The following is a 22,456-nucleotide window of genomic DNA, read 5'->3' as shown; positions in this document are numbered from 1 at the left end:
CCCTTTTTTGTTTTGTTTTGTTTTGTTTTTTGCTTTTGGGCCACACTGTAACACTCAGGGGTTACTCCTGGCTATGTGATCAGAAACCGCTCCTAGCTTTGGGGACCATATGAGGTACCAGAGATCGAACCCAGGTCCATCCTGGTCAGCCACATGCAAGGCAAATACCCTACTGCTGTGCTATAGCTCTGGTCCTGATCTCTCTTTTTAAAGTTTTTGGGATGTTCTGGACCATACCAGTGACACTCAGGGGTTACTTTTCTGGTTCAAAAGTTACTCCTGGCAGGCTTGATGCAAACCTCCGGAAATTCTCACTTCAATTCTCTCATTTTGCCTTCCCACCATCAAGCCTCGTCCCCATTCTTTTTTTTTTTTTTTTTTTTTTTGGTTTTTGGGTCACATCCGGCATCGCTCAGGGATTACTCCTGGCTCTACACTCAGAAATGACTCCTGGCAGGCTCCAGGGACCATATGGGATGCCGGGATTTGAAACACCAATATTCTGCATGCAAGGCAAATGCTTTACCTCCATGCTGTCTCTCTGGGCCCTCTTCCCCACTCTTGCTGTCATCAACACAACAGCTCAGTTTTTATCTAGTTCAGCCCCAGGCTTTAGCTTAGTATATTATTCTTTTTTTTTTTTTTTTTTTTTGTTTTAGGTCAAGGATATTATTCTTGTCTTGCTTTGCCACTTGGAAATTTTCCTTTTGGTCTGATGAATTCAGGGGCTTAGGAACACAAGAACACTTATACAGAATAGTTCTTTTTATGAAGTGAGAGAACCCTCCAAAGAGTCTAATCAGGGCCAGTGATAGCACAGCGGTAGGGCATTTGCTTTGCACACACATTTGCCTTGCCAGCTGAATAAGGAAAAGAAAACTATTTAAATACTGACAATGGACCTGCAATTCCTGTGTATTAACCCACAGATTCAAGTAGCCAGAAAGATAGCCTGCGGTCAACCCTGGTCCAATTTCAGGGTTAGAACAATAGTACAGCAAGTAGGATGTTTGCCTTTCACCTGGCTGACTCTGGATTCCATCCCCAGCTTCCTGTCTGGTCCTCTGAGCCTGTCAAAGCTCTTGAGCAGAGCCAGGTGTAACCCCTGAGAACCACTGGTTGTAGTCCAAAGAACAAACAAAATAAAACCCCACAGAATTCTCGTTACCACTTGAAACACAAACCATATTAAAAAGAACCTAGGGGCTGGGGCAGTGGTGCAAGGGGTAAGGCGTCTGCCTTGCGTGTACTAGCCTAGGATGGACTACAGTTCAACCCCCCCCCACCCCGCATCCCATATGGTCCCCCAAGCCAAGAGCAATTTCTGAGAGCACAGCCAGGAGTAATCCCTGAGCATCACCGGGTGTGACCCCCCCCCCAAAAAAAAAAAAAACTAGGGAAAAAAAAAGAGATAGGTCTGGATCAATAGCAGTGATAGGGCATTTGCCTTCCATGCAGTTGACTGGCAATGAGCCCGGGTTCAATCCCCGGCATCCGATATGGTCCCCTGAACCTACCACGTAATTTCTGAGCACAGAGCCAGGAGTAACCTGAGTGCTGTCAGGTGTGGCCCAAAATACAAAACACACACACACACACACACACACCCCAAGAACCCAAAGATAAGCCAGAGTAATAGCACAACACATAGTCAACCTAGATTTGATCCCTGAGCCTGCCAGAAGAAATTTCTGAGCATAGATAGGAGTAAGCCTTTGGCACAGCCAGGTATGGCCTCAAAAACAAACCAAAATAAAAATTCAGAGCAGTTACCTGATACTATTACAACTGATGAGATTACTGAAAGGAAAGATACAACAGACAAATTCCAACCTCTAAAAAAGTTAGAGTATTTCTTCTTTATCAGAAAAGCAGGACTTTTACAAGTTTTATTTCAGGTATGCTACTGTTGGGTCACAACAATGATAATTACATATAAAAATGGGACATGCAGGGGCCAGAGGCGCAAGTGGTAGGGCGTCTGCCTTGCATGCACTGACCTAGGAGGGACCGTGACTTGATCCCCTGGCATCCCATATGGTCCCCCAAGCCAGGAGCGATTTCTGAGCGATTAGCCAGGAGTAACTCCTGAGCGTTACTGGGTGTGCCCCCCAAAAAAACAAAAACAAAACAAAATAAAACAAAAAAAATGGGACAGGCTTCTCTGTGAGACTGGGCACTGACAATGCAAGGTTCACCTGTATAAGGTCCTGGGCTCGATACCAATACCATAAACATATCACTTCAAGAACTAAGCAGATTACTTGCACAATGTTGAAAAAGAACACAAAATCAACAACAACAAAAACTTCACAATCTGCTTCGAATGTACTGAGCTGAACAAGCAGGAGGTAAGGGAAAGGGAAGAGAAATTCACTCATAGGGCTAAGTCAATAGGGTGTAGGTCAAATGGAAAAGAAAGTCCCACTAAATTATCATTCATTCCCAGAGGAGGGAGGGGAGTGCACCAGCTTCAAAAATCAGTCTCTGTAAACCCCCAAATATCCCTGAAATCCTACCGGACTTTTATGGAATTAAATATTTTTCTATTTTCCTTTTCCCCCCCCCTCAAATCACAGCACCAAAACAGCATGTTTTTCAGGTCTGAAAAATTTCAAAACCTGGGGCCAGAGAGATAGTGTGGAGGTAAGGCATTTGTCTTTCATTCAGAAGGACGGTGGTTCGAACCCCAGCATCCCATATGGTCCCCTGGGGCCAGGGCGATTTCTGAGCCGAGAGCCAGGAATAACCCCTGAGCACTGCCAGGTGTGACCCCAACCCTCTCCCCCCCAAATTTCAAAACCTGAGGTTTTTTTTTTTGGTTTTTGAGCCACATCCGGCGGTGCTCAGTGGTTACTCCTGGCTGTCTGCTCAGAAATAGCTCCTGGCAGGCACGGGGGACCATATGGGACACCGAGATTCGAACCAACCACCTTTGGTCCTGGATCGGCTGCTTGCAGATCCCAGAAAGACTGAACCAGATTAGCCCAGATTAATCAAGCAAGAGAGCAAGAATCTGCTCAGGATAGAGTGAGAAGCTCACACATTTTTCTATTTAAGTGTCTTCTGAATTCCACTAAAAATAATATGGTACAGAAAAAAGAAAATTACCAGTATCACCAGTAGGTCAGTTCAAATCTTGTTTACAAATACAAAATCATCTGCCATCCTGGCGGCTTTATTTTCAGACAATCAGGCCCAATATAACTTTTTTGGTTTGGTTTGGTTTGCGGGCACAACCAGCGGTGCTCAAGGGTTACTCTTGGCTCTGTGCTCAGGATGGCCATATAGGATGCCGGGGATCAAATCCAGTCAGCCACACGCAAGTCAAATGTCCAACCACTGTAGATTGCCCCAATATAATGCTTAATCAGCTGACTAAAACACTTCTAATGCATCCTATTTAAAAAGCAAAACAAAAATGAAAACATGGGCACAGTTCTTGACCTCCATCCCACCAGGTCCTTATTCTTCTAGATCTGCTCTGATCATGTTTCTGTGACAATGATGCTTTAATTCTTGTAATCTCAGTTATTCCAATACAAAGATACCCTCCCACCTCATCCCTTATCCCCTCCCAGCACACCCTGATGCCTCAAATTGGATTAACCCAAGGATTACACTCCTCCATAAAAGAGCTATGAAAAAAACAAACAAACAAAAAAACACACCAACCTTGAATTACTCTCTCCTTGTTAAGATTTGTCTCGCCACTAAAACAGAAAAGACAGGGGGAGAACATGGATCAACAAATTGCTAATTCTGAAGTAAAACAAACACATCTACCCTCAGAGGGAAGGATACTAGAAAAGAGAGCATCTGGACTTTACAAAGTTATATCAGAACCTAACTTGTAAAAATACATAAAAGAGACTTTATTTTATAGTTTTTGGTTTGGGGGCCACACCCAGCAGTGCTCAGAGGTTACTCCTGGCTCTGTGCAAAGAAATCACTCCTGGCAGGCTCAGGGAACCATATGAGATGCCGGTGTTCGAACCCGGTTCCATTCTGGGTTGGTCACATACAAGGCAAACCCCTTACTGCTGTGCTATGGCTCCGAACCCAAGAGAGTGCCAGTTGTCACCAAAATGACAAAACCCGAACATTTTCAAGCTGCCTCCAATTTTAACCAAAGGGGCATCTGGCAAATCCATTTGTTTTGTTTGTTTTTGTCTGTTTGGGGGTCACACCTGGTGGAAATTAAGGGCTATATCTGGCTCTGCTCTCAGGGATCATTCCTGGAGGTGCTGAGGAGGGAACCATATGTACGGTATGCTAGGGATCAAATCTGGGTTGGCCGTGTGAAAGGCAAATACCCTGCCCATTGTACTACTAACTCTTCGGCCCCCAGGCAAGTCCATCTTAAGCAAATGATGGACAATTTGGTTAAAGATACACATATAGTGAGCTGGAGAGATAGCACAGAGGTAGGTTAGGGCGTCTGCCTTGCAAGAGGCTGACTGACCCAGGATCAGCGTTGGTTCGAATCCCAGCATTCCATATGGTCCAAGTGCGATTTCTGCGCACAGAGCCAGGAGTAACCCCTAAACGCCGCCAGGTGCGGCCCAACCCCCCCAAAAAGATACACATATACATTTGTTCATTAATTCTTGTTAAAATAGGCTACGAAAAACATCACCCCCAAAATATGTCTTTGGGGGAAAATATGTACAGAAAAGAACTGAAGAGAGGTGTTTAGAAAAACACCTGTACATATGTAATAGAAAATATATAGGATAGAAGAAGCACCGACAGCAGACTATAAGTGATCTTTGGAGAGGTATCTATCTACAAGTCAACACCCCCTTAAGGTCTTCTCTCCTACAGATGATTAAATCTAGAGGTACCCACTTTTATCTGATTTATCACCCTCTTTTTTTTTTTTTTGGTTTTTGGGCCACACCCGGTAACGCTCAGGGGTTACTCCTGGCTATGTGCTCAGAAGTTGCTCCTGGCTTGGGGGACCATATGGGACACCAGGGGATCGAACCGCGGTCCGTCCAAGGCTAGCACAGGCAAGGCAGGCACCTTACCTTTAGCGCCACCGCCCGGCCCCTATCACCCTCTTTTCAAAAAAAATTCTTTGGCACATTTCCCCCCCCCCCCCCAAAAAAAAATCTCCACCTTCTTTAATCAAACAGAAAGCACCTTCCAATAAGTTGCACCTAAAATCACTCCCAGGATCATTTCAGTATCCCTACACCCATCTCTTAAGAAAGCCTGGTTCGAATCCCGGTGTCCCACATGGTCCCCGTGCCTGCCAGGAGCTATTTCTGAGCAGACAGCCAGGAGTAATCCCTGAGCACCGCTGGGTGTGGCCCAAAAACAAACAAACAAAAAAAAAAAGCCTGGTTTAGGGGCCAGTGCAATAGTGCAGGGGTAGGGCATTCTTCTTGCATGAGGCTGACCCAGGATGGAGCTGGGTTTGATCCCCAGTGTCCCATATGGTCCCCCAAGCCAGGAGCAATTTCTGAGTGCAAAGCCAGGAGTAACCCCTGAGCATCACCAACTGTAGCCCCAAAACAAAACAAAACAAACAAACAAAAAAAGGAACCTGGTTTATGAGTCTGGAGAGATAGAACAGGTTTGCCTTGCATGCAGTCGATCCAAGACAGATGGTGCCTACCAGGAGCAATTTCTTTTCTTTTTGGGGGGGGGGGAGGGGATGTGTGGGGGTGGGGAGTGGGGGAAAGTTGGCCCACGCAAGGCTAATGCCCTACCACTAGCTCCACTATTCTTGCCCCAGAGCAATGTTTGAGCTCATTACCAGTAATAACCCCTGAGAGCTGCCCTGTGTGACCCAAAAACAAACAAACACACACAAAAAAAAAAAAAGCCTGGAGGCTGGAGAGATAACACAGTGGCAGGGTATTTGCCTTGCAAGCTGATCCAGGTCGGAAGTTCAGGTTGCAGGCCAGGAGGAATTTCTGTGTGCAGAGCATTGAGGAACCCTGAGCCCTGAGGAACCCTGAGCCCTGCAGAGTGATTACAACGCCCCCCCCCCCCCATTAAAAGCCTGGTTTTGCTTGTTTATTGTTTGGGTTTGGGTTTTGGGTTACATCCAGCAGCTTTTAGGTGTTAGTAGCTTTCTTCTGGCTCTGTGCTCAGAAATCACTCCTGGCAAGTTTGGGGACCCATATGGGATGCCTTGGATCAAACCTGGGTCTGCCCCCGTTCTGCTACATAAAGGCAAATGCCTTACCACTGTGCTTTCTGGCTTTTTTAGTTTTTTTTTTTTTTCCTCCAATTGTGTATACGTTTGTTCTTTAGGCCATTATCGGGCAGTATTCAGGGCTTACTTATGGCTCTACACTTAGAGATCACTCCTGGTTGGATTCAGGGAAACATGGAATTATTGGGGATCAAATCCGGGCATGTGGCCTACCTGCTTGCTGTCCTTTTGCATGGACCTCTCTGTGCTGCTTTTTAGGGCTTAGCTTTTATGCGACACCCCTATGCCTCTGAGTGCACGTCCACAGAACGTGGCCATGCTCCAGCCACTAAATATCTACATGGCCCATGCTTGGTATTTAAGGGTCATTCCTGGGAGCAGGGGGGAGAGTCCAGTGTCAGGGCACCTGTTATAGCAGGCAGGAATCTGCTCCCAAGCACAGACCGAATGCTGAGTCCAGAGAAAGCAGCACCATTTGAGATCCTGTGTGCCATAACCACACATAATATCTCGGGCATGTACGTGAGCACAGAGTTTACAGCAGAGGATCCTGGGTGAGTAGCGAGGCCAGTGCAACCTCCTGCCAACCCAGCAGAAGAAAGGGAAGAAAATAAATGAGATGAGACTTTCTGGTTGGGGTCCCTGCTGCTGAAACAGAGCCTATGTGGGGAGCAGAACATAGGCTCTTGGGGGGGGGGGGCTGGCTCCCCACCTTCATAACTGGCTGTGTTGGGAACTTGAAAAAGCAAATTTTGGGGCCCCAGCATCAGACTCAACTTTGGGGCTCCACCATCTTCTCATAAACCTGCAGAATCATTCTGATGAGTAAGAACCGTCCAAGTAATGGCCAAGGAGTCTTTTGATTTGGGTTTGGTTGGTCTGGGGCCACACCCAGCAGTGATCCAGGGTTATTCCTGGCTCTGTGCTCAGGAATGACTCAGAGCAATGCTTAGGGGACCATGTGGGATGCTGAAGGATCAATGCGTGCCAAGGCACCCTACCCACTGACCCTATAACTTTGGCCCCAGCAGAGATTCTTTTAAATATGCATAAATGGAAGCTAAGGATGTGGCTCAGTGGTAGAATTTTATCCTTTTCAGGTATGGCCCCCAAATAAAATGAACAAGAATTTAAAATAAATTAAAAAATTATCTACTTCAAAGGTGAGAGACAGAGATGTTCAATACTGTACTCCAAAATTCATCCAACCTATGAAACGAATAGAAAAGATAATATTATCCTCTGCCAATCAGGTTTGTAAAGTACCCAGGGCAATACTGGAGACAAAAAGGCATTTCTAATCATTAAAAGAGAAGAAAAAAAAAGAATCAGGACTCAAGAGATAATAAGAAAGGTTATCATCTTTCATTGGAATGACCTGGTTCAATCTCTAGCACCACCTAAAAGCCCCAGAGTTCCACTAGAAGTGATCCCTGAAAAAATCCTGAGCTGCTAGGTGTGGTCCCCCTCAACATAAAGATAATTCCTCTTGGGGCTGGAGATAGCATGGAAGTAAGGCATTTGCCTTGCATGCAGAAGGATGGTGGTTGGAATCCCAGCATCCCGTTTGGTCCCCCACGCCTGCCAGGAGTTATTTCTGGTGATTTCTGAGCATAAAGCCAGGAGTAATCCCTGAGCACTTCTGGGTGTGACCCCCCCCAAATAAAGATAGCTCATCCTGGAGCCAAAGTGATAATACAGCATGGAAGGGAACCTGGTTCAATTTCTGGCATTCCATGAGCCTGCAGGAGGGATTTCTGAGCGCAGAGTGTAATAACCCCTGAGTTCCACCGGATATGCCCCCACCCAAAAAAGAGAAAAATCATCCTATAAATAAATCATCCGAAGAATAAATCTTTGTACTTGCGTAGTCATAATAGCAGTGTCCCACCAGATAAGCATTTTCAGTGAAAGAAGGAAAAAAGAATCACATTGATTGAAGCATTCGGTCATCTGCCAGTAATGATTCGGGCCTATATTACTTTTAGTTCCCGTTGCTGGCCCTTTCGTGGACATTCTGGCCTTCACTTTGCAAGATAAATACTAGAGTGGGGCACCTAAAAAAAGAACTATTCCCCCACCCCCAGACGTCTTCTTATAAATATTTAGTTTGACAGCTTGTATCAGCTCTATTGAGAAGTTTGTATAAATCCCGGGGCCACTGTTGAAAAGTTAGCTGGGGAGAGGTAAGGAGAGAGGAAAATAGCTTGGCAAAAATCGGTGTAAGATTCATCTACTTCACTTTCTCTTGAGTTGGGTTTGAGATGGGGGGGGGGGGAGAAGGAGTGGAGTTAGTCCGAAAGGTCAAAAGAACCGAGTTGGAAGGAGTCGGGAATAAAAACACTCCTTGTCAAAATCTGCAGTCTGGCCCCATTCCAAAACAGAACACCCGAGCCTGCAAGGAGCCCCGTTTGCCTGCCAAGAAGGGGAAGTCTCATGACCGCCCTTTATAGGTCCTGAAAATTTGCACAGCTCAGCTGAGGCTTGAGCCTGCTCCGCTGCACTCAGGGCTGAACTTCCCAATCATACCTTCTAAGGCATCCAAAGAAGCAGGTCCTCAGGGTGCGCCAAAGAGAGCCGAGGAACCTGGGACGAGCAGATATTTGGGGCGCGTTTGCAAAGCATAGGCTTTACTCTACATGGAAATGTAAAGGCTTGCCTGCTAATTAATCATGCCACAGCTTTAGCCGAATGCCTCCACACCAGTTACTTTCTTGGGAAAAAGAGGAGAATTTTCCCAGGGTTGGCTATCACAGAAATGATCACTAGGTATTTTAGGGAGAAAATGAAAGAGAATTAATGCACAGTATTTCCTTTGACTTGTTTGACTTTTTTTTTTAGGCCACACCCGGTGGTGGTGGTGGTGGTGGTGGTGGTGGTGGTGGTGGTGGTGGTGGTGGTGGTTCTGGTGGTGGTGGTGGTGGTGGTGGTGGTGGTGCTCAGGGATTACTCCTGGCTCTGCACTCAGAAATCCCTCCTGACAGGCTTGGGGGACCATATGGGATGCTGAGAATCGAACCTGGGTCTCTTTAGGGTTGTCCAGGTGCAAGGCAAACACCCTACCACTATGCTATTGCTCCGGCCCTGTATGATTTTTTGTTTGAGTAAGGGAAAGGAGTGTTTGAGGACAGTGTAAGATCACCCCACACGGAGATGTACTAGTCTGAATTCATTTCCATGGCGTACAGAGATCACCCCTGGGTGGGACAGTAAACCCACCCAGGTTTACAAGTAAGACAATCTTTGTTTTGGGTGAAAACAAGTTTTAAACAAACATATAAAGGAACCAGGGATATACTTTGTTTTAGGTAAAATAAGGTATAACCCAACAGACACTGACTGGGATAAAATCCAGGATTTCAGACACATAAGGCCCTGCTTATGAGTTCCAGGCGCATACTATTTTAGTTATTGTTGTTTATATAGAGTAGTGTCTTACCCCCACCCTCAGGGAGGGAGGATACTGAACTGATTTGGGAGAGGCAACCTTTAGATGTAAAACAGAAGATGTTTTACATCTAATCCCTGGAAGATCAATTTCCAAAGATTACTAAGCACTTTTGATTTTATTTTTCTGTAAAGGACACAATAGGCAAGAGAAGTTTAGGAACCTTGCTACATAGGTTAACTCTAGCTTCAAAGATTCTCCCTAGTGATCAACCCCATTACCAGAAAACAAACAGCAAAGAAACACATGTCTATGAGAGCATACAGAGGGTCTAACATGTCTTTGCTTTATTCATGGCCAGATCAATGACTGGCACCACTGAAAATTAACTATCTGCTGGCAGCCATCAGTTTTGCTACAATAATTTCACAAACTCACCATCTTCAAGTCATTAGAAGTAAATTCAGGGACAGGAGAGATAGCACAGCAGTAGGGCATTTGCCTTGCATACAGCCAACCCAGGATGGATGGTGGTTCAAATGCCAGCATCCCATATGGTCCCCCTGAGACTGCCAGGAGTGAACTCTGATCACAGAGCCAGGAGAAACCCTGAGCACTGCTGGGTGTGACCCAAAAACCAAAACAAACAAAAAGAATAAGGTGGTAGAGCACTTGCCTTGCACATGGCCAACCCAGGACAGATCCAGATTCAATCCCCAGCATCCCATATGGTTCCCCAAACCTGCCAGGAGTGATTTCTGAGATCAGAGCCAGGAGTAACCCACCGGATGTGGCACAAAAAGAAAAACAAAAAGTAAATTCAGCCCATAATTTAAAAAAAAGCTTTAAGGGGTGGAAGAGATAGCATGGAGGTAAGGCATTTGCCATGCATGTAGAAGGATAGTGTTTTGAATCCCAGCATCCCATATGGTCCCCTGAGCCTGCTGGGGGCGATTTCTGAGCATAGAGCCCAGAGTAACCCCTGAGCGCTACTGCATGTAACCCAAAAACCAAAAAAAAAAAAAAAAAAAAAAAAAAAGCTTTAAGAGTATTTAGAAATAGGGCCGGGCGGTGGCGCTGGAGGTAAGGTGCCTGCCTTGCCTGCGCTAGCCTAGGATGGACCGCGGTTCGATCCCCCGGCGTCCCATATGGTCCCCCAAGAAGCCAGGAGCAACTTCTGAGCGCATAGCCAGGAGTAACCCCTGAGCGTCACAGGGTGTGGCCCAAAAACCAAAAAAAAAAAAAAAAAGAGTATTTAGAAATAAAAATAAGGGAATGGGTGGTTGTGGAAAAAAAAAAAAAAAAGGATTAAGTTTACCTTGCCTGTAGTTAACAGGGTCCAATCCCAGTCACCACAAGATACCTAGAAAGCCTCTGATTGTGGCCTGAAGGCCCCCCCCCCTTCCCCAAGTATTACTAGGGTATTCAAGATAATCCCTGGCACCACATGACCCAAGCAACACCACATCTTTGTGTCCTCATGTTGAATCATTGGATCAGTTGGCCCAGAGAATTTCTGGGGAGAGTCTCTGGCTTCAAACCCACCACACCAGAAAAATAAGATGAGAGAGGAGAGGAGAAAGGAGAGAGAAGAAATGGAGAGAGGGGAGGGAGAGAGAGAATTAAACAGGCAGAGCCTGCATTCATGCTTGCATATAGCAGACCCAGGTTCCATTTCCAGCACATCATAACCTTCCAGGGACCACTTGGAGTGACTTCTGAGCACAGAGGTGGGAGTAGCTGGCCACCCTCCAAAATGAAATAAAATTAATTAAAATGAGGGGAGTGAGGCCCAGAAGAGCAATTGGCTTACATGAATGAGGCCTTGGGTTCAATACCAAGCACTACATGAAAAAAAGCAGGGGAGTGGGGCCGAAGAGGTAGCATGGAGGTAAAGCGTTTGCCTTTCATGCAGAAGGACGGTGGTTCGAATCCCTGCATCCCATAAGGTCCCGTCCCCCCCACCGTGCCTGCCAGGGGCGATTTCTGAGCATAAAGCCAGGAGTAACCCCTGAGTGCTGCGGGGTGTGACCCAAAAAAAAAAAAAAAAAAAAAAAAAGCAGGGGGATGGTTTTGAAGGAAACACTAATAACATCTTATTTTGGCCTTTGACACAGGTAACAGAATGCCAACTGGCAACATCTAGAGTTCTCAATGCTCCATGTACAATCATGAAGTCAGTCTCATATTCAAGAAGACTTGAATTTGGTACTGCTGGTATTCTAACCCCAAAATGATGCAAACTGATGTTTTCGAGTTCAAAAGGATAGTTGTAGGCTTTTTTAAATACTTTTTTGTAAGTTCTCTTGCATGAGCCAAAGAGGCGCTATTCAATAAAAGTATCCAACTCCTGGGGCCAGCGCAATAGTACAGAGGATAGGGCACTTGCCTTACAAGCAACCAATCTGGGTTCAATCCCCGCGGCACCTCATATGGTCCCCTGCGTACAGAGCTAGAAATGATCCCTGAGCACCACTAGGTAGCCCAAAAACAAAAACACAAAAGTATCTGACTGGAGCGATAGTACAGGGGTAGGGCGTTTGCTTTGCATGTGGCTGACCCAGGACAAATCTAGGTTCGATCCCCAGTATCCCATATGGTCCCCTGAGCCTGCCAGGAGTGCAGAGCCAGAAATAACCCCTAAGCGCCACTGGATGTGCCCTTCCCCCAAAATGAACCAACAAAAAGCATCCAATTCTAAAAAATATTGATAATGCCACCAGGTTTGAACCATCCTAGAATCACAGAATAGGGTCACTGAAAATGCAAGTATTTCCATCCATTATTGGCAATCTTGCCAATTTCATTACTTCACTTCACTGGGCCAGAGTGATAGCACAGCCATAGTGTTTACCTTGCACACTGCCAACTGGGATGAACCCAGGTTTGATTCCCAGCATCCCATATGGTCCCCCGAGCCTGCCAGGAGCGATTTCTGAGCACAAAGTCAGGAATAATCCCTGATGGTGTGGCCCAAAAACCAAACAAACAAACAAAAAAGTCACACCACTGAATTTGGTGTTGCCAATCGCTTCAAATAAATTTTTTTTTTTTTTTTTTTGGTTTTTGGGTCACACCTGGCAGCACTCAGTGGTTACTCCTGGCAGGCTCGAGGGACCATATAGGCTGCCGGGACTCGAATCACTATCCTTCTGCATAGCCTTACCTCCTTGCTATCTCTCTGGCCCCTCAAATAATTTCTTTCCTTCAAAGAATCACTCACTTTTAGCTTTGAAAACACACAAAGAGAAGACGAAATACACTGATGATAAATGGTGGTATTGAAATTATGCTATGAGAAACCATTATGAATGTATTATAAACCAAAAAAATTAATAATAAATTAATTTTTAAAAAAGAGATAAAACAGGGACAGGAGAGATAGCACAGCGGTAGGGCATTTGCTTTGCATGCAATCTATCCAGGACAAATGGTGGTTCGAATCCCAGCATATCCCAATTGGTCCCCATGCCAGGAGTAATTTCTGAGTCACAATCAAGAGTAACTCCTGAGCACCGCCGAGTATGACCCAAAAATACAAAAAGAAAAGGAGATAAAACAGAAAAGAAGTCAGTCATAACCATGAGGATTTATTTCAACAAAAGTTTAACACTTCCACTCACTTTCCTAGGACTAAAACAGAGCAAAATAAACAATTCTTGAATACATCATCATTCTGTTCCAGAGTAACTTCAAAGAGGTAAAAGGCACAGTGGCTAACACAAGTGGCTACCATTTTGGCTCCAATCTCCTATCTCCTATCTCTCCACCAACCAGTAAATGTCCTTTGACTCAGTTTCCTTACCTGCAAACTGAAGAGCAAATTTTCACCAGGTTATAAGCAAATTTGTTTTTTTTGATTTGGGGGGGTCACAACCAGCAACAATCCGGTATTACTTCCGGCTTTTTCACTCAAAAATTACTTTAAAAAAAAAAAACAACTATATTTATTGACTGGTTGTTGGGCCACACTCAGCAGTTCTCAGGGGTTACTCCTGGCTCTGCACTCCTGGAAGGCTGGGGGACCATATGGGTGCCAGGAATAGAACATGTCCCTCCTGGTTGGCCGCACGCAAGGCAAATGCCCTACCGCTCTGCGATCTCTCTGGCCCCAGAAATTACTTTTAACAGGCTCAGGAGACTATATGGGATGCCAGGAATCGAGCCTGGGTCAGCCATATGCAAGGTAAATGCCTTACCTGCATGTTATCTATCATCCTGCCCCCAGATTGTCAGAACTTAATTGCAATATTACCTGGCATGTAACACCTTATTCTTTTTTTTTTTCTTTTTTTTTTGGGGGGGGGGGTCACATCCAGTGGGCTCAAGGGTTACTCCTGGCTCTGCGCTCAAAAATCGCTCCTGGCAGGCTTGGGATATCGGGATTTGAGCCACCATCTGCCCTTGGATAGGTTGCCTGCAAGGCAAACACCCTACAGCTGTGCTATCTCTCCAGCCCACAGTAACACCTTATTCTTTTTTGTTTGTTTGTTTTTGAGTTACACCTGGCAGCCCTCAGTGGTTACTCCTGGCATTATGCTCAGAAATCGCTCCTGGCAGGCTCAGGGGACCATATGGAATGCCAGGATTCAAAGCACTGACCTTCTGCATGAAAGGCAAATGTCTTACCCCCCATGCTGGCCCCATCTTATTCTTTTTGTTTGTTTTGGTTTTTGGGTCACACCCAGCAGTGCTCAGGGGTTACTCCTGGCTCTATGCTCAGAAATGGCTCCTGGCAGGCACGGGAGACCATATGGGATGCCGGGATTCGAACCACCATCCTTCTGCATGAAAGGCAAAGAACCTATCTTCATGCTATCTCTCTGGCCCCAGTAACACCTTATTCTTAAGACATCAGCAGGAAGGGGAAAGAATCCACATTCATAAAATCACTGTTAACAATCTAAACATGCTGCCAACCCTGATGTAATGCCTCTTTCTGAGTCCTGCCAGAAGTGACCACTGTGCACAGAGCCAGAAGTAAGTCTTAAGTACAGCAGGGTATGCTCCAACCCCAGCCCAAAAAAAAAAATCTAAGCAAGACGCATCTTATTATTTAGGGCTGATGTAACCCAGATTCCCTATAAACTTCTGAGGTTCAATTCTATGTCAGACTTTGGAGACAGGATCAAAACATCTAGAAAGTGGTCTACCACTGAAAGCAAAGGCAATCGAGCAGGTCTCCAGTTCCTGTTCTACTACTGATTCAATCTATGAACTCAGTTGTCATAAAATGGTCTATCAAAGGAAGAGGAGTGGCAGAGAAGTAATAGAGGATTCCTGATTGCAAGTTTAGATAGTCAAATTCTATGCATCATAAAGGGCCAGCTTCAGGTGATTCTTATACTACTCCTTCGTTCATTTTGCTTTTAGCTTCAGGGTCACACCTCGAGATGCTCAGGACTTACTGCTAGCTCTGCTCAGGGATCACTCCTGGCAGGCTCAGGCAGCCTTGTGGGATGTTGAGGATTGAACCTAGGACTGGTGCATGCAAGGCAAGTGCCCTATCCTCAATATTATTGCTCTGTTCCTAATTCCCATATAGTTTTACCTATGGAGGATGTTGATAGGATCCTATTTTCTCTCCCTCTGGACTCCAAAAAGTAAGGAATGGTGCCTTATTTGTCTGTATAACTCAATCCACTTGCACCTTGGTCCAATAGAATGGTGGTGTGGTACATGTACACTGAAAACTAAACTTATTAAAGTCGTCCTTCTGAAGTTATTTAATTCTCAGATTTTTCCCCCCCTGGGGATTGAACCCCTTTTCTTTCCGGCATGCACACATGTGTTGTACTGACCCCTTGAGCGTTGGTTCTCCTCTGGCTCCTTAAAATAAAAAGTCTTACCACCCGCTGCATGCCAGTTTTCTTTCTCCCATTAGCCCAATGAGTCAGGAACCATCATTATTCCCAATTTAAAGATTAGAATATTGGGGGCCAGATGGATAGCACAGCGGCAGACCCAGGAATTCCTGGAATTCCACATGGTCCTGAAGCCTACCAGGGGTGATTTCTCAGTGCAGAGCCACCCCTGAGTAACCACTGAGCACCACTGGGTGTGGCCCCTAAAACAATCAATTAGTCAATAAATAAATAAAGTTTAGGGCCCGGAGAGATAGCACAGCGGTGTTTGCCTTGCAAGCAGCCGATCCAGGACCAAAGGTGGTTGGTTCGAATCCCGGTGTCCCATCTGGTCCCCCGTGCCTGCCAGGAGCTATTTCTGAGCAGACAGCCAGGAGTAACCCCTGAGCACCACCGGGTGTGGCCCAAAAACCAAAAAAATAAAATAAAATAAAATAAGAAGAATAAATAAAGTTTAAAATAAAGATCAGGGGGCCGGAGAGATAGCTCAGCAGTAGGGCATTTGCTTTGCAAGCAGCTGATTCAGGATAGATGGTTGTTCAAATCCCGGCATCCCATATGGTCCCCCATGCCTGCCAAGAGCGACTTCTGAGCGCAGAGCCAGGAGTAACTCCTGAGTGCCGCAGGGTGTGACCCAAAAACCAAAAAATAAATTAAATAAATAAGTAAAATAAAGATCAGAAGGACAAAGTCAGTTAACTACAGGCCACACTACCAGACTTCTAAAGTTGAAGCACAAAGATTTTCTTTGTTTTTGTTTGTTTTTGGATCACACCCAGCATCGCTCAGGGGTTACTCCTGGCTCTACATTCAGATATCTCTCCTGGCAGACTCGGGGGACCATATGGGATGCCGGGATTTGAACCACAGTCCTCCTGCACACAAGGCAAATGTCCTACCTCCATGCTACCTCTCCGGCTGAAGCAGATTTTCACCTATCAACTTAAAATAAAAATAAAAATAAAAATAAATCGATGCTCTTAATCAACCACTTATATGAAAATCCTGCAATAATGTACCGAGAAGAAACATAAAAAGAGACATAATGTCACTTTTGGCATTTAGCCCGAAGTATCTTGCTCTGATAAGAGGCTGTGTTTGAGAATGATATGGTAAAATCAGCCTAGAGAAGGAAGCTCTTTTTTAATCTCTCCTGGTAATGTACCATCTAGAGCGAAGAAATAAATCTTAGATGAGAGAGAGACAGTGAGAGGAGAGAGAGAAAAGAGGAGAGACTAAAGACAAAGAAATAAATCTTAGATTGAGAGAGAGACCCTAAAAACAAAATCTCCGACGAGGTTTTATGCAAACTTTGCAATCTTCCTAAAAAACAAGGTTGTCTTGGGTTTTAGCTCATTTGACTAACTCCAAACCTTAATGCCCTCCAGACCCCACAGTCACCAACAGTGGCCTATTTGAGGCCTTTTAGCTCAAAATCAAGGAGCTGTGGTGCAAATAAAATAAAAAACAAACAAACAAATACATAAAAACCCTAGAAAAATAGCCCTGTGCAGGCCAACCCCTGGAGGAGTGAGTGAGCAAGCAGGGAGAAAGAAGGAATGCTATGCCAAGGGTCCCTTCACCCACTTCTAACCCACTCCATGGAAAGAAGGGAAGGAGAGAAATAAAAGCCCCCATAGAGCGACAGCCATACTCACTGGCGGATAAAGGTCAAGGCAAAGCGCTTCATCTTGCCGATGGCCACAGGGAGGAGAGGAGAAGCCCTTGGCCCGGGCCAGTGCGCCGCTTTTTCTGCACTGCGGGCTCACCCGGGCACTTCCGCCAACCTCATCCGACCGGCCAGCTCTGCTGCAGACGAGCCAATCAGAGTGGGCTAGGAAGAGCTCTCGAATGTTATTGGTTATGCACGAGGCTCCGCCCACATCCGTGCGCTTGCGCCACTTGCGCGCGTGCCTGTGATTGGCGGGAGGCGGGTGTGGGCGGGCCCTCGTTTGAAGCCGCTGTGGACTCGAGCTAGTCCGGGCAAAAGCTTTCCCTCCTGCTCGTTTAGGTTCATGAGGCTGGGCCTTGGGCTTGATTGGATGGGTCGGAGGCCTGGGCCTGCATCGCCCTCCCTTGGGCCCGCCCCGCAGAAATCTCATCTCGTACCTTTCTTTTTCCAGAAGAATCTGGAAAACTCAGCTTGTTTAGCTGCAAGCCAAAATCCTTGTTCTCCAAAATCCTCCTGCACCACCACCCTTGATATCAGAATCCTTTTAGTACTTTTCCATTCTCTCCTTCAGGCTGTTATGCCCACTGGCTCCTCTAGGATTTTTTTTTTTTAATGTTATTTTGGGGTTTTGGTGTGTGTGTGTGTGTGTGTGTGTGTGTGTGTTTTTTGAAGTTGAATAAAATCTTTTCACCCCCTTTGCAGTGATTTTGAATGCACTTACACTGTGTGTGTGTGTGTGTCTGTGTCTGTGTGTGTCTGTGTCTGTGTGTGTGTCTGTCTGTCTGACTGTTTAAGTTTATTTTGGGGTTTTGGGTCACCCCGTTGGCTCTCAGGGGTTACTCCTGGCTCTGCACTCAGAAATCGTTCCTAGCAGACTCAGAGAAACCATATGGGATGTCTGGGATCAATCCCGGTAATGTGGGTCAGCCACGTGCAAGGCAAACACCCTACCTGCTGTGCTATCACTCCTGCCTCAGCACTTACACGTTTTTAAAGAGCAACAGGGAAATATTTTGCCAGCAGTTTCCAGGGTTTGGAGAATGTTACCTAACCTCTGGGATCTTTTTTTTTTGTTTTGTTTTGTTTTGTTTTGTTTTGTTTTTTTGTTTTTTCAGGTACACCCGTTTGATGCTCAGAGGTTATTCCTGGCTAAGAGCTCAGAAATTGTCCCTGGCTTTGGGGGACCATATGGGACGCCGGGGATCGAACCACGGTCCTTCCTTGGCTAGCGCTTGCAAAGCAGACACCTTACCTCTAGCGCCACCTCACCGGCCCCACCTCTGGGATCTTGATTAGTAAAACGGGATGACAACTTGTGGATAAAATACAGGAAAAGTCTAATTAAACTACTTTAATGAGCATGAGAGGTAATATAATGGGTAAGGCTTGCTTTGCATGCAGCCAACCTCGGTTCTATTACTGGCACCACGTATGGTCCCTTAAGCACTGCCAGGAAGGAGTCAGCCTAGAGTACTGCTGGATATATACCCAAAAACTGAAAAAGAAATGACAGTTTACTAGTGTTATTCTGACATTGCCTACCATGCATTTTAGGGTGAATGCTAGCATTTGATAATGCATTTGTATTCTTTGCTGAGATGGAAAAAATATGATAGTCCCATATATCTCTGGATCTCTCTAAGACCGAACCAATAAACAAACAAGCATCTGACTAATTTAAAAGTCTAACGAGGGGGGCCGGAGAGACAGCATGGAGGTAGTGTGTTTGCCTTGCATGCAGGACTGTGGTTCGAATCCCAGCATCCCATATGGTCCCCCGAGCCTGCCAAGAACAATTTCTGAGTGTAGAGCCAGGAGTAACCCTGAGCATTGCTGGGTGTGACCCAAAAACCAAAAAAAAAGGTCTAAAGAGGGGCTGGAGTGGTGGCACTAGAGGTAAGGCCTTGTAAGCCTTAGGACAGACCGCAGTTCGATCCCCCAACATCCCATATTGTCCCCAAAAACCAGGGGGTATTTCAGAGCACATAGCCAGGAGTAACCACTGAGCGTCACTGGGTGTGGCCCAAGAAACAACAACAAAGTCTAAAGAAAGTTTAATAGTGTCGTGTAGGGGGCCGGGCGGTGGCGCAAGAGGTAAGGTGCCTGCCTTGCCTGCGCTAGCCTTGGACGGACCGCAGTTCGATCCCCCGGTGTCCCATATGGTCCCCCAAGCCAGGAGCGACTTCTGAGCGCATAGCCAGGAGTAACCCCTGAGCGTTACCGGGTGTGGCCCAAAAACCAAAAAAAAAAAAAAAAAAAAAAAAAAAAAAAAAAAAAAAAAAAAAAAAAATAGTGTCGTGTAGACCTATATACTTGGGTATAGTAATATGAGTAGTTCCCAAATGCCTTCAAACATTAGCTTAAAAACTTTTGCTAGGATCTTGGTTAGGGGGCAGCTAGAAAAGTACAGTAAAACAGGCAAGCAGATTTAAATTCTTCTTCCTCTACAGAAAAAGATACAGTGTAGATAGATACAGTCTTCCAGGGGGAAGTTCACTGAAAATGCCTTTTAAAGGTGATCTCCATCTTGCCTTCAAAGCTCATCCCATTAAATAACCCTCTAGCCAATGACAGGGCAGGACTTGCAAACAAGAAGTGATGGGTGGGACATTTGGGTTTACCGGATGACATGTGACTACAATTGAATCTCAGAAAACCTCAGAGTGGTGCTCTGGTAGCTTCACTCGAGAGATGGAAAAATGGAAAAGAGAAATTCATCTAGGCTCAGTGGTAGGTGACACGGAGCAAGTTGAGGCTCTCAAATTGAGTCTGTCATGAGGCATTTAGAATTTGAGTCATCTAGAACATTGTAAACTCCAGGCTCTTGCCCTGAAAATCTGAGCCTCTGTGGGAAAGAAAGACCCAAACTTTGGTAATTATTTACAATTCCCTGGTTTCTAAGTTGCAGAAAGCTTTAAGTTTGATTTTTTTTTTTTTTTTTGGTTTTTCGGACCACACCTGTTTGATGCTCAGGGGTTACTCCTGGCTAAGCGCTCAGAAATTGCCCCTGGCTTCGGGGGGGGGGGGGGGGGAAACATATGGGACGCCGGGGGATCGAACTGTGGTCCTTCCTTGGCTAGCGCTTGCAAGGCAGACACCTTACCTCTAGTGCCACCTCGCCAGCCCATAAGTTTGATTTTTTTGTTATTGTTTTGTTTGTTTGTTTCCTTGTTTAAATGATTGATTTGGAGCTAGAATTGCTCAGTTTTTGAGAATCTGAAGTTTATTTATTTAAGATTTTGGGCCATGGGCCCGGAGAGATAGCACAGCGGTGTTTGCCTTGCAAGCAGCCAATCCAGGACCTAAGGTGGTTGGTTCGAATCCCGGTGTCCCATATGGTCCCCTGTGCCTGCCAGGAGCGATTTCTGAGCAGATAGCCAGGAGTAACCCCTGAGCACCACCGGGTGTGGTCCAAAAACAAACAAAAAACAAAAAAAAAAACAAAAAAAAAAAAAAAGAAAGATTTTGGGCCACACCTGGTGGTGCTCAGGGGTTACTCCTGGCTCTGCATTCAGAAATCGCTCCTGGCAGGCTCAGGAAACCAACCATATGGGATGCCAGGGATTGAACCAAAGTCCGTCCCCAGATTGGCTGCATGCAAGACAAATGCCCTACCACTGTGCTATCTCTCTGGTCCTCGAAGATGAAGTTTAAAGGAGTACTCTGCAACTTTTCTTGTAAACAGTGTCAAAAAGATTAGGTTTAGGGCTCACACAGGTGAAGCATAAGTTGCAACCTTTTGAGGTATCTCCCTATTAAATATTTTTTCACTTTAATTCATATTTTTAGTGAAGGAACTGGACTGTAGGACATTATGCATGCAAAGCAAATATTCTATTTTTTGGGGGGTGGGCCACACCCAGTGACGCTCAGTGGTTACTACCTGGCTTGGGGAACCATATGGAATGACAGGATCGAATCCAGGTCTGTTCTGGGTTAGTCGCGTGCAAGGCAAATGCCCTACTACTGTGCTATCACTTCAAACCCATGCAATGCAAATTTAATACTCACACAAATCACCTGTACATCTTGTTGAATTTTGGATTCTGAGTTAGCACATCCAAAGTGATGACCAAACTTAGCATGCTAAGAAATTGGCTCCCAGGGGAAATAGCAACCCCCTTCAGGCTGAGGATAGATAATTTAGGATAATTTTGAGGGTACTAGCCATAGGATTGTGTTAGCAAGGGAATTCATTGCCTGCACAACAACACAGATATGCTCTCTGAGTGCCTGAATTAATTTAACACCCACGCCCCACTTCTCCTAGAAATTGGAACTAGACAATGAAATTAATAAAGTAGTTATTATGGGGTCAGAGTGATAGCACAATGGCAGGGCATTTGCCTTGCACACTGCTGACCTGGGACAGACCTGGGTTTGATCCCCACATCCCTGGCATCCCATTTGGTCCCCCAAGCCTGCCAGAAGTGATTTCTGAGCACAGAGCCAGGAGTGAGTCCTGATCCCTGAGCACCGTCAGGTGTGGCCCCAAAACAAAAATAAACAAAAAACTAATAATAAGGTAGTTATCTATAGAAAAAAGAAAAGCTATGAGATAAAGTTAGAAATGAAGGTACATGTTGGGACCAGTGGGATAGCACAGCGGTAGGGCATTTATTTGCCTTACATGCAGCCGATCCAGTACTGATGATGGTTCAAATTCTGGCATCCCATATGGTCCCCTGAGCCTGCCAGGAGCACTTTCTGAGCACAGAGCCAGGAGTAGCCCCTGAGCACCACTAGGTATGACCCAAAAGCCAAAAAGAAAAAAGAAAAAGAAAAAGAAAGAAAGGAAGGAAGGAAGGAAGGAAGGAAGGAAGGAAGGAAGGAAGGAAGGAAGGAAGGAAGGAAGGAAGGAAGGAAGGAAGGAAGGAAGGAAGGAAGGAAGGAGGGAGGGAGGGACGGAAGGAGGGAGGGAGAGAAGGAGGGAGGGAGAGAAGGAGGGAGGGAAGAGGAATGAGGGAAGGAAGGAAGGAAGGAAGGAAGGAAGGAAGGAAGGAAGGAAGGAAGGAAGGAAGGAAGGAAGGAAGGAAGGAAGGAAGGAAAAGGAAGGAGGGAAGGAAGAAGGGAGTGAAGGAGGGAGGGAGGGAAGGAAGGAAGGAAGGAAGGAAGGAAGGAAGGAAGAAGGAAGGAAGGAAGGAAGGAAGGAAGGAAGGAAGGAAGAAGGAAGGAAGGAAGGAAGGAAGGAAGGAAGGAAGGAAGGAAGGAAGGAAGGAAAGAAGGAAGGAAGGAAGGAATGAGGGTACATATAGATGGAAAATAAGAGGAAACAGAAACATAAATAATAGAAATATACAGTAATTAGCCTCCAAGCTGAAACCTGTGGCCTTTGCAGAATGGGGCAGGTACATTCCCTC

The 22,456-nt window shown here is 45.7% G+C and overlaps 1 protein-coding gene across 2 annotated transcripts in view; it reads right to left on the bottom strand.

Annotated features, from left to right (window-relative positions):
- Nucleotides 1-17,193, bottom strand: part of TIGAR (TP53 induced glycolysis regulatory phosphatase) — a 35,786-nt gene extending 18,593 nt beyond the window's left edge. For both annotated transcript variants that reach the window (XM_049772107.1, XM_049772108.1), the window contains exons 1-2: nucleotides 17,083-17,193; nucleotides 3,676-3,713 (exon numbers count right to left, since the gene is read on the bottom strand). In XM_049772107.1, coding sequence (XP_049628064.1) covers nucleotides 3,676-3,713; nucleotides 17,083-17,114 — 70 coding nt within the window. In that variant the 5' untranslated portion in view covers nucleotides 17,115-17,193. The remainder of the gene's footprint in view (nucleotides 1-3,675; nucleotides 3,714-17,082) is intronic.
- Between the last annotated feature and the right edge of the window lie 5,263 nt (nucleotides 17,194-22,456).

Source organism: Suncus etruscus, chromosome 4 (assembly GCF_024139225.1).
Source record: "Suncus etruscus isolate mSunEtr1 chromosome 4, mSunEtr1.pri.cur, whole genome shotgun sequence".
NCBI lineage: Eukaryota > Metazoa > Chordata > Mammalia > Eulipotyphla > Soricidae > Suncus > Suncus etruscus.
The sequence above is the reverse complement of the archived record's forward strand: the minus strand, read 5'-3'. Positions and strand labels throughout refer to the sequence as shown.